This window comes from Propithecus coquereli, unplaced genomic scaffold (assembly GCF_000956105.1).
Source record: "Propithecus coquereli isolate 6110/MARCELLA unplaced genomic scaffold, Pcoq_1.0 Scaffold47, whole genome shotgun sequence".
NCBI lineage: Eukaryota > Metazoa > Chordata > Mammalia > Primates > Indriidae > Propithecus > Propithecus coquereli.
Genome location: NW_012150507.1, coordinates 917,051 through 930,068, shown reverse-complemented (window position 1 = coordinate 930,068; position 13,018 = coordinate 917,051). Strand labels below are relative to the sequence as shown.

The window sequence follows — 13,018 nt, the reverse complement described above, 5'->3', positions numbered from 1 at the left end:
CCACTGCAGCAAGCTCCCTGTCCGACCTGCTGGAGCCCAGAGGGCGGAGGCCCGAGAGGATGCGGCCGGAGGTTGCACCGCACATCCGGGCGCGCCGGAGCCGGCAGCGGGCTGCATAATTGATGGAGGGCCGGGCGCGGCAAGAGCCTCTCGGGGGAATAGGGCAGGCAGCCCGGCCCCTCCCACTCCGCCTTTTCTCGCGCGTCCTGCCCCCGGGACTGGCAGTGGGCGCTGGGCCACCGGCGAGTGTTCACCGGGACTCCGGACGCCGACGGCAGCGAGCCGAGGGAGCAGCCTCCAGGAGAGCCGCGGCGGACCCTCCAGCGCCATGCGTGCCGTCCCTAGCCTGCGGGGGCCCCGGGGGCCAACGCCCCGGCTGCTCCCCTTCCTGTGCCTCCTCGCCGCGGCGCGCCCGAGCCTGGCGGACGGCAGTGATCCAGGTGGGACGAGCGCAAGGGCCGGGCGGGGAGGAGTGCGCGAGGCTCGGGTCCCCGCGGGCGGAGGGCATCGCCCGGTCGGGGCGCAGGGAGAGGCGCGGGGATGCTGGCGAGGGCGGGTGGCGAGCGGCGGCGGCGGCCTCCCATTGGCTACGCTTGGGTTACCTAAGCTGAACCGGGGAGCTGGGGCGGCTCGCGCTCCTCCGCTCTTCGGAGTGAATGCGGAACGAACAGCGCCCCGCGAGCCCGGGCATCGGTAGTAGGGCAGGGTCTGGTTTCTGCTGGGAACAGGGCGGTAGGGTACGTGGGTGAGTGCGGGGGCCAGCCCGCGACTTTGGCCTGCGGTAGTGTGGCACAGTTTCTGGAAGCCACATCCCCTAAGGCCTACTCCCTTCATTTGAATGGAATGGATAGCAAGGCCCAAGTATGACCTCTTTTCTTCTTCCTAGCAGGTGGATTGGCTTTGAGGGGAAAAAAAAAAACGTAACCCATCAACTAACCAAAGTCCTCACATCTTACAGGATAACGTGCGTGTGTCTTCTTTTTACACCATGGTCTTTGGTCTTTGAAAACAAAGTTTTTTTGTGGTTGTTTCTTGTTTTCTTTTGTTTTTGTTTGTTTAAGACACTTTGAGGAATTTATGTACAAAACATTACCGGAGCCAACACCAAGTTTGCCATTTTAGCTTCACCTGTTTGTAATTACTTTTTATGTTGAGAGTATTCCATCTAACCTGCCTTCTGTGTTGTAAATCTCTAAGTGTTAGCAGCCAGGGATGGTAATAGAACACACCAGCCTCTCAAGTTGGTACACAGTGGCCGTCAGTAACTAGAATCGGACATTATTCTACACAAAGTTTTCAACCTTTCCTTAGGATTTATTTTCATGAGCTTATAGCATGTAGATGTTTTGAAACATACCGTAAAGAAGGAAAGATAATCAAAAGGTAAGACTGTTCATTTTTTTTATAAATGCCTTTTAAAAGTCCTAGTTGTTAACTTGGACAAAACATTTTGGATAACGTCAATTTCTAAATTGCCCTGCCGCACATTTCTTTTCCATCATACCACGTGTAAAGAATTGTCCAGTACTTTTCCCCCCTCTCTGGGTATCTCCAATTCTTTTATGCCTGATTCACCTATCATTCCCCTCAGAGGATTGCAGTTCTGAGAACCAGTACATTCTGGGGTAGTCCTAGAACTTTGGTTCTCCACTTGGCTAGACGTCAGAATTACCAAAGAGCTTTAAAAATAGTGATACCTGGATGCTGTCTTCAAAGTCTGTGGTTCATTTGGCCTGGCATTCAGCCTAGACATTAGGAGTTTACACATCTTCCCATGAGATTCTAATCAGGTTGAAAACCATTGCTTTGAAATATGGCTAAAGCGTGTGCTGTTAGGTAGATACTTATTCTGTTGGTTTTGATTGTTATCCAGAGCAGATTTCTAAAGAGAAAAAAAGTAGGAAACAAATAAAAATGGAATAAATGAAGGTGTAAATAAATGGGATGAAAGGAGGAGGGAATGTCTCTGTTTGTATATGGTGTAAAAACTGTCCTGTTATCTCTATTTAAGCTAAAATTATGGAATAGTGTATCAGATAAGAGCCATGAAGTTGGCATCTAATTTGAAGCCAGAATTAAAAATTGTCAAGCAACCTCAGCTTGTTTTCTAGATACTGTGTTGATCTCTGTGAAATGCAGCTTCCTCTTTGCTAAAGGATGTGGTAAGGTTTACTGGATATTTTTTATCCAGATGCTTTAAACTACAGCCTTGGAGATAGGTGTTCTGTTAACCTAAGACTTGGAGGCAAATTTTCATAATAAAAATGGCTATAAATTATCATATTTATTATATGGTAACTGTGTGCCAGGCACTGCACTATGCAGTTTATAGGCCTCTGAGTTAGCTTTTATTGTCCCTGGCTTTCAGATGAGGAAATTGTGGCTTTAGTTAACTAACTGTCCAAGTCTACGTACTCAGCGAAGCAGTGGAGCAGGAAATTTGGCATTGGTCAATCTAATGCATGTTTACTTAAATGCAATGCTTACACACAATGTTCAGTTGTCTCTCTTAGCTAATTGGGTATGTCTGTGAAAATTTGGAACCACTGACAGAGAGCACAGTGTTTGAATCTAAACGTTTGATTTAAGCTGAAGGACATGCTGACACAGTTTGAATCCTGGAATAAAGTTAGGCACAGGGACTCACCTTGACTCTTTTAGGGTTTTTCAGAAATGTAAAATATCTTTATAAAGGAGAAATATTACATACATTGTAATATTTAAACATCATTATTATAAATTTTACATGGAACAACTTGGGGGAATGGATCATATTTGTCTTTAGAAAAATATCTGCCATGGAGTCATTGGAAATGATCATTTTAACTTCCAGAGGACCTGGCTTTTGTGCTTCCTTGATCAACCCCCTTCCCTAGTATATGCCTCTTTCCAACACAGCAGCTGACTAGTAATATTTTTTGAAACAAGTGTTATTTGAGTACCCACATGTATCTGGCATTGTTACTCCATATCTCAGAAGAAAGTGCTAGCAGTTTTTATCTTTCAAAGCATTTGAACTGTCTAAAGGAACAAATTAACTATAAGCCTACCTTTAATAGGGATGTTTCTGATGTGTCAAAATTTTTACCCTAAATTTATCATCACAATAAAATTACATTATTCAGACATTTGTTAAGAATTAGTTCAGCTGACTCTTTTTCCTGATCTTCTGTCACCCTCACCCCCTTTCCTCCTTTCTCGCTTCTCCCTCCCATCTTCCCCTGAATGGGTCCTATAGCTATAGAGCAGGGAGGCATCCTTACCTGAAAGGCCCCAGATCAAGGTATCAGAGGCCAAGCCCAGTAAGGATGGTGGAGTGTTGGATCCTGAGCATAATGAAGTGGATGCTCCTGCAGAGGGGCAGCTTTGCACAGGGTCTCAGAGCTCAGCAAAGTGACAAAGGCATCTGTGCAAGGGCAGCCAGACATGCAGTCTGATCCCAATCAAGGTGTGCAGTAAAGCATGCAGGATGGTCAGACCAGCGCAAGAGATTGGAGCCTGAGCAGTGAGGCAGGACATCCCTGTGGGGACAAGTATGGCAGTGGTGATGGAAATTTGGTAAATTTGGTAATAGGGGGATTGATGAAATATGTAATCTAAAAAGGATACCAGAATCCAGGTTTTTCACTAGACAAGAAGGAAATAAAGATAGTGGAGTAAGTAGAATGAACGCTGTGGTGTTGGATGGCAATTGACAGTATCAGTGTGCATTCATCCATTCATGACTTTAACTGTTTTAACTGTCTCTTTACCTTTGTCTATGTCTATGTATCTATATCATATAGATATATAGATATAAGCATGTGTATGTATAGAAAATATATGTCGTGCATATCATATGCACATATGCATATTATATACATTATACATATGTTGAATGTGTGTATGTATGAATATGCATGCGTGTGTTCTTAGTTCTGTCCACTGAGATGGAGCAGTGATTTCCCAATAGCTGTAAGTATACTTGGCACCCAGATCTTGGATTCTGATACCATTCTTTACTAATAGTAAATCAGGACTTCTTGGAGAAATGGATTCATGAGTACATACTGATATACATTAATTAAATGAATCAATGGAAAATTTGATGAAGCACAAAATATTACAGTTTCATAGTAACAGTAATTACCCACAGAATTCTTATTAATACAAAGGGAAAAAGAGTAACTTTACGGTGGGAAAGCTTGGCAGACACCACTTTAATCAAATGATCAAAGTGAATATCATCAGTAAAGAGAACAACAACAAAAAAAATGATGTGCCATCTGATAGAATACAATGAGAAGAACAGAGCATCACCTCTGTGATGTTCCTGCCAAATGTGCCTACCTAGAATCGAATCATGTTACAACAGAACTTTCCTCGGATTTTCAGAAGTGTCAAGGTCATGAAAGTCAGGAGAGACTGGAGAAACATGCAGCTAATGGGAACAGGCCATTCTGAGCTGAAACCTTTTGCTACAAAATATAGGGACTTTTGTTGAAATTTAGATGGGATTTGGGGATGAAGTGGTGCTCCATAAATGTTCATTTCCTGATTTTAATGGCAGTGTTGGGATGATGTAGGTCAATGTCCTTTGTAGGAAATATACAATAATGTTCTAGAGAGGCTTAGGTGATCAAGATAGCAACTTACTCTCATGTGGTTCAGGGGAAAAAAATGTCCTGATCTTGAAATGTTTCTGTTAGTTTGAGATTGTTTGTAAAGAAACAAAGAATTCAATTCTGTCTGAGAAAGCTTGAGTTAAGGTAGGCATTAAACCAGAAGGATAGTTGAGAAGTGGTCATCTGTTTATGTTCTTAGGTACCATTTTCCAAAGGAATGTATACCCTTCAACAGAAACAAGTTATATGTGTTGAGGCTGTTTGTCCTAAATTGTAATCTTTTGAAGTTAATTTTATATAGCTGACCTTACATATTTCACAATATAAGGTGAATCTTAGAAATAAACAACTTATGACATACATACTGATGTAAAAGAACAAACCTTACTACACTTTGTTAAAAATAAATTCTCTACTCCTAATAAAACATTGTCACTATTCAGGCAAAACAAAATATCTCAGATGTTGGTATAGAAATAATAGATGTTATCTTCCAAAAGGTGTAATTCTTTTCATTGAAAATAGCATTTTTTTGGCATTTTTAAAGTTATTAAGATTATTGTAACTAATGTGTTCCTAATTTCAAACCAGAATCTTTTTATAGCCTTACGGTTATACAGTTCTAAGAACCTGAAAGGGAATTTAGAGATCTCATTTGATTGATCTTGAAACCCAAAGTGCTTTCATTACATAGCCAAGAGCAGTGAGCTGGCTAATAGCTATAACTGGTTTCCTGGATTGCATTTCAGCACTCTATCCAGTCCTCAAAAATAGGTCCTTGGGAGGAGGGTGTGGTTGGTAGTGAAGGGTAGCAAGAAGTGTTCATGCTTTAAAATATCTGCACCTACATTATGTATAACATGACCATAGGGCCACAGGGCTATTTGAAGATTATTAAAAATTATCATTTTGAAGAATCAGGGTTGAGGACGTATATCTATTCAAAATCAGGGTTTTTCAACCTTGGCATTATTGACATTTTGGGCTGGGTAATTCTTTGTTGTGGGGGCTGCTATTATAAAATGTTTAGCAATAACCCTGGCCTGTACATATATAGTGAGTGCATTGTTTATCCCCCTAAAATATGTTTAATTCCTGACCTTTGGTACTTGTGAAAGTGATCTTATTTAGGAGTAGGGTCTTTGCGGATGTAATAACGTAAAATGAGGTCATACTAGATTGAAGTAAGCCTTAATTACAATGACTGTGGTTTTTATAAAAGAAAGGAGAGGGAGATGTGGATATAGAGATACAAACACACACAGAAGGAAGATGACCATGTGAAGACAGAGACAGGGATTGGGGTGATGCAGCTATTAAGTATCTTGATTGCCAGCAACTACTACATGCTAGGCAGAGGCCGAGATGGATTCTTCACTAGAGCCTTCACAGGGAGCATGGCCTTGCCAAGACTTTGATTTCAGACTTCCAGCCTCCAGAAATGTGAACGAATAAACTTCTGTTATTTTTGCCACCATATTTGTAGTAATTTTTTAATTTGTGGTAATTTGTTATGGAAACTAATACAACCTACTAAATAAAAGCAGTAACCCTCCCCCAGTTGTGACAAACAAAATGTCTTCAAACATTGCCAAATGTCCCCTGTGGGGCAGAATCACCCCTAGTTGAGAACCATTGAGTAAAATCCAAGTCTTATCAAAGACTAACCTAGCAGGTGGAACATTTAAAAGCTCTACCATCTTTAGAAAGAATAGACATCTTAGTTAAACTTTTGAGTTTTTATTTTTTTTAGAGTTTTATTTGGCATAAGATTTACTGTTAAAGTATCATATGACCTACGTAGAGGTGGTTTGAAACACAAGAATGTCTACACTGAACTTTGAAATGTCCTTTATTGCAAAATATATTTTAATGAAAAAATAAATCTATTTCTATTCCTCTATGATCAGCTTTTAAAAAATAGTTTTACAAGGCTAGTATTAATAATAATAAAAAGCACATAGCATGCTTATCATTAGAACTTTTTAAAAAAAACTTGTCTATAAATGACCTTCTTGTACAATAGTTCCCATTTTGTGTAACATCTAGAGTTCCCTATCTACTGTTATCTGTCCCTGACTTAGAAACTCTGGCCCCATCAGGATGACTTGAATTTTCTTCACAAACCTTTCTTTCTTCTTTTCATGATGCACTCTCTCTGAAGAATAATTTCCAGGACTCAAAGTAGCCTTATTCACCCTTTTTTCTTTCTGTTAGTGCAGTTAAGGAGAGGGGAGAGGAATACATATTCATAGAATCCAAAAATAGAATTCTAAATGTATTGTTTATAGGCAATATTTTACTTGGTTATTAGATAATTTAAAGCTATAGCTTAGCCATATCATGGTTTAAATGGCTTTTACAATTTGGCATGACATCTCATGGTTGTATATAATACTGCTTTCATGAAGAAATATATTCTGAATTCCAAACCTCCACTTTATAAATAGTATATATTATTCATTCCTAAGTTATAGTGTTTCTGTAATTCTGTTGCACATTATAATTCTATATATCAGCATGTTAAAATTAAGATTTTTTAAAAAATTAAATTATGTATATTGATGGCAATCAATATATAGATGAGAGAAATAAAGAGAAAGAATATTTATTTTAATAATGTCTGCTTCTTGCACCTTTTTCTTAATGAAGTCCAGACCCTTCCAAGATTTTAAAATATAATGAAGAGATTTGGGGGCGGGGGAGGTGGATTTAGATAGAATTTTTATTCTTAATTGGAGGTATAGTCAAATTTATTTCCTGATTTAAATAAAAGCAAATCCTAAAACCCAGTGCAGTTTTTTAGTGTTACTTAGCTTCTTGTTTTCTTCCCAATTTACTTCAATTAAATGAAGACTTCAAATGAAATATGTGAAAATATTACCTTAATATTTTGAGTAGAATTATAGCATGTTTATTTTATTTGAACACATTAATAGCATAAATTATATTGCTCTTCTAGCAATGCCTATTTTAAAATGTAACTTGTGAAAAACATCTAAGTAGAGACCATTTTGCTATTTCACATGAAACAATAACAGGTGAAAATCAGGATGTTACTCAATTCTTTGATGCGAAAGTCTCGTGCTTTATCTATCCTGCAGAGGGAGAAAAAAAATTCCGTTAATCTCTGGAGCAACTATTTGACATTACTCTTTTATGTTAGCATTTTTGCCACTACCTGTAAAAGAATTCCAGGTGGAAAATTTTCAGCAATGATTAACAAAGGGATGAGTATGATAACTTGATGAATGCCTGTTATAATCTTGGCACCATCACTCATATTTCTGCAACTTTCCTGATCCTCCTTTTTTTCCCCTATGAACAGAGGTTTTCAGTGAAGATGTGTTGTCAAAGCCTGGGCTGGGTGTATCATATTTTGAAACCCCAAGTAACAAGTCAGTGACAGAACTTGGATTAGGACCCAGAATTCCTGCCTCTCCATTTTATACTTCTTTTTGTGACTCAGTCTAATCTCTTTAGGGAAGTATTCAGACCACATCTGCCTGAATCTCCTGCCAATTTCTTTTAAACTCCAACATTAGCTGAATCAGCCACCTGCCAGCCATCCTCCAACTGAAAGCAATAAGGTTTACATTCTCACTTTTTTAGTTAGAAATATCTTGCCTAAACAAAGAACTTCTCACTCTTACTATCCTAACACCTTCTGTAGACTTCTCTGCTTTCCCAGTCAAGGCATCTGCGTATATTGCCTCTTCAAGGGACTTTTCCCAAGGCAAAAATCACCACAGTTATATATGTTCTTTTGTATTTTGGGATCGTTCAGTGGAAACTGGAACCTGATCAAGATACTTCAAAGGGAATATGAAGGTACGGTACAGGTGGTGTCTGGTTTATGAATGATTGTATTTTTAATATGTGAACTGGCAATTGGAAATGGCCTCAACAGCTAGTATATTCTGGAACTACCGCAGACTTCCCTAACTCCTGAAGCTTGGTTCTCCTTCCATTCCTATGCCTTCAACTCCAGTAAGCTTAGATTTTTGCCTAAGCCAAGCTTAGAACCCCTTTCTCTTCTTGTTCTAACACAAGTCCCAGGTGGTCCAGTTTGTACCAGTCCTAGTGACCAGCAATGGGAACATAGCCCCAGCTTCAGAGCTCATCTCCATGGCATTATCTTTACCTTCATTCTACCTCCAGGGTCAGGCTTCACACTGTAGCTTATGTGCCAACTTGTATAAAATATACAAGACTGTTATCATCAATATGATGTATGAATGAGTGTCACCCTGAAATTTTAATGACTCTTGATTACAGGTTTGTGAGCCTAAACCCCTAGTGTTACAATCCACATAGCCCTTTAGGGTCCAAGTTTACTCAGCTTCATGCTCTCATCAGCATCAAGTATGTATCAAGTGTTCCATATATTCACTTATTTAAGTGAAATAGAAATAAGAATGATAGAAAGCATTGTTTTTTAGTTTATGTCACTCTTACTGTTATGGATTGTGTGAATAATAATAAAAAAATGATGATGGATAATCTCAAAAGAATTATGGGCTTGTTTCAGGGATAAAGAGTATGGTAATAACCCTCAAGATTATGTTCTGCTCTGTAGTGGGCTAGGCTAAGGAAGGAGTACTACCTAGCAAGGAAGCAAAGGTATCAAAACTTATGTTTTACAAGCTTCACAGAACAGACGATATAGAACAACCCTTTCTTTCCCATCCATCCCCTCCTGGCTTTCTATCTATAAGTGAATAGCATCTGCCCTGATCTTTCTGAAGTATGTTCTAGTTAATACAACCTCTGGAAAAAGGTTGTATTAAGAATGGAAAAAGGAATTTCATTAGAAAATAGTGTTGATGGGAGCCTTTTTAGCAGTGTGTATGTGTGTGTATATGTGTGTTTCAGAGTGAGAGTGAGAAAAAGAGAGAGAGAGGGGGGAGCGGAGGGAGAATATGAATATGAGTGAATGAATGAATATTGGATGTGGGCGGAGGAAAGATTTCGCATTCCAGATAGCCCAGGGAGAAACTTACAACATATTTCCCTATATAATCACTGTCAGAGGGTAGTGTGATTTAAGTATATTATTAAAGGATTATTTTATGAGAAAGTACATTCCAACTTTCAAAGCTGTGTGAGAGGTGATTAGACCTTTGGAGCACAGCCTATTCGAGAGTTACATTCTGCTAGGTACATTTTTTATTAGGCAATATTATAAAAGGCGTGTATAAAGCTAAAGCAACAAAAGCAATCACCAACTTTGATAACATTTTTCATATGTATATGAAAAGAAAGAACTGGTAATCTAACACTAGGGATAATTTTCTGAGCAAAGTATTTCAACAAAAAGTACAGTAAAAAAAGGTTCAGGTTTAATTTACATTGAATGGGAGATTTAAAGAATGCAGCCAAGTTTACGATAATAAGCTTTTTTTCTCTCCCTCTCTGACTTGTTTGATAGAGTTGGGGTAGTGTTCCTGGGAGGTAAAGTCTGGGGCCCAAAAGTCAAAGGAACAGTAGGCCGTGTACAAAAAGAAGCTTTAAGAAGAAGGACAGAGGTGGAAATGGAAAACTTTGTTTCTTTAATGAAAGTTTTCAAAAGGAGAGAGAAGTGAAAGAGGAAACTCAGGTGCTTAGAGGATTTGCCTCACTGTAACTATAGCTGGAAAACAAATAGCAGCCTAAACTAACCGTGCAGCTATCTTTTCTGTGTCCAGTGCTTTCTATTTTGATTTTTTCATGCCCTGCGTTGCGGTGTGCCCGTTCCTCTTTGTTCTCTTATCTTTTCTGCCTGTTCATGTCTTTCACTTTTCTGGCACTCTTGTCTAATTCCTCAGTGTCTACAGTTCATTTATGGTTTGTAAAGCAATTATAATTGTAGAATAAGAAAATGGAAGTTTTTATTTAAAAGAGCCATCTGCTATAAATCAGAGATTTTTAGGTAAAAGAAGGACATAGAAAATCAGAAGTTTTGTCATATTTAATAGCCCAATATATTTCTGAATATCTTTGGAGCATATAAGATTTAGAGCTTCCTGAGAACACTGTTTTTCATTCATAGCATACAATAACATTTTAGCTGTTGCAAAGGGGCTTTTAGATAATCATTTAGGCTTGGTAAGAGTGTATAATCCCATGTTCTTTTCTTACAGATTCACCTTTTACAAGTCTGCCTGTCCAAGAAGAGATGATGGTAAAATACGATAACCTTTCCGTGGAGAGTTATAACATATCATTGACTGGTAAGTATATCATGTTTCAAATATTACAATGCCAAAATAAGGTTTTTTAAAAAATTTTTAACTAAGCCATTGCTTTTTGCTTCATGTGAAGTGCTAATCCCTGTTCATGGTCTGGCGGGAGAAACACCCTTACTGCATATAATTACAGCATGATGAGAACCTAATGTGGTCAGGACATTGCGCTCTGGGTGCAGAGAGAGGAGGAAGTCATTCCAGACATGTTAGGGCTAAGAAGGGGTCCCTAGAAGAGGGATACCTGAGAAAAGAGAGGATTAATTTTGGTTTGCAGATACTCTTACTTTTTATCAATTCCTGCTGGTACATCCATTAACATAACTCTACATCAAGAGGAGAATTCATGTATCTTACTGGAAAACCTTTAGCCAGAGAAATTAAAGATGATATCAAATGAGTCAATGACGGTGCTATGGAAAAACAGGCAAAGAATTCCAAAATTAAAATGAGCTCTCCTTTTTCTTTCACAGTTTTACATTTCAGTGTTTCAAAAGTAATCTTAGCTTTTTCAATTCATGAGAGTCATTAATCTGTTATAGTAACAATAGTAAAATTGTATAATTAGAATTTAAAATATTATAAACCTGTTTATTAAATCAATGATTACTTTTTCTCCAAATATATGTCTACTTTTAACTGTCCTCTAGGCTTATGAACTGTTTCTTCACTTCTGTTTAGTATGAATAGGTGTGTGTGTTTGTGTGTGTGTGTGCCTGTGTATTTCCCAATCTGATGCCAATGGAATGTTTGCACTGTGCTTCTTGGTGGAGCATTTTTATGACTTTGTGCAGCCCTTGTTGGTTTCCAAATGTCAAAGCTGGAGGCCAAAAAAAAAACAAAAAAAGAAAAAAGGAAAGAGAGAGAGAGAGACTTTTGTGAGACATTAAGTTTGCAAATTCTTTATCTAGCCTGGCAGTGTTGGCAGCCGGGCACCTCTTACTTATGCAGTACAGCTGGAGCCTGGAAACAAAGGGTCAATGCTCAGGGCAAGAACAAGAAATGGACATTTTACTTGATGCCAGGCTGGTTATTTAGTTAACTTCTTTAAAGGGTTTAGCTCCTATTTTTTTATTCTAATAGTACTATTAAAATGAGTATTCCTACTGCTATAAAGAGATCAATTGTTCACAAATGTCCATTAGTTACCTTTACCTTGGCTTGATCAAACTTTAGTCAGGCTTTTCTCTTCCTCACAGACTCCTGAACTTGAGTTTGCTGTAAATCTGAGCAAACATTAAAACTCAGGACGTAATCGGCTGACTACAGCCTGATCATGCTGTCTGCATACATTCACTTGTTTGTTTTACAAACTCATAATGTCGACTATGTACCATGTACATATTTCTAAATATAACTTAATCATTATAACAATCCTATGAGGTGAGTACTATTATTATTTGTAATTTGCAGACAATGAAAGAGAGGCACAAAGAAATGAAGTGAACTGACCAGAACCATAGGTCCTAAGTTGGAGCTCATGGTTTTCAACCCAGGCAGTCTATGCTATTAATTGTTAGCTTTGCAGCCTTTCTTAATACCCGATTATTCATTTCTTTGCACAGCATTATTAAAAACAATTATACCTATTTTAAGAAGGCTGACTATGAAAATAAAGCTATTTTAATTGCCTTATTTCTAAAAAGGTTAGTCTTAGGAATTGCATTTGTTTAATAATGAATTTGTGAAAGCATAATTGACTTGACTAAAACTAAAAGTATTTTTTTCTCTCTGCTACCACTGGGTTTTTAAAACCTATCTTTTGATAATGGACTATGTTTATATCACTGTATGAACTTTCCCAATGTCAATAGTTTTCAGAATTCATTGTGTTACCACAATTAAAGTTAATGGTTTTCATGTATCATGTTTCTGTATTGGTACTTTTAGTTTTTCTCCCCTCTGCATATTACTGTTGAGTGTCTCAATCGGGGTGTTGTAGTTTAGCCATCGAGAATAAAATCAAAATAGCTGACTGTTTTCTTGACCAGCCAGGTAGTACTGGCATCAGCTCTCCCATGTTGACCCAGTGGCACATTTTATTTACCATGCTGAGATGTGAGCAGCTGTCCTGTCAAAGTCCTCCTGAGGCAGGGAGGTAGCATAAGCAAACATTGGAGATGCAGACAGATTAAGGCACAATGTAAGGTTTGGAAAGGTTAGTCAAGGTAAGGAAGGACAGCCATGTTG

General features: G+C 38.4%; 1 protein-coding gene across 1 annotated transcript in view; it reads left to right on the top strand.

The window, feature by feature from the left end:
• Positions 1-248: 248 nt before the first annotated feature.
• Positions 249-13,018, top strand: part of EMB (embigin) — a 26,215-nt gene continuing 13,445 nt past the window's right edge. The window contains exons 1-2 of the mRNA XM_012655259.1: positions 249-440; positions 10,727-10,816. Coding sequence (XP_012510713.1) covers positions 329-440; positions 10,727-10,816 — 202 coding nt within the window. The 5' untranslated portion in view covers positions 249-328. The remainder of the gene's footprint in view (positions 441-10,726; positions 10,817-13,018) is intronic.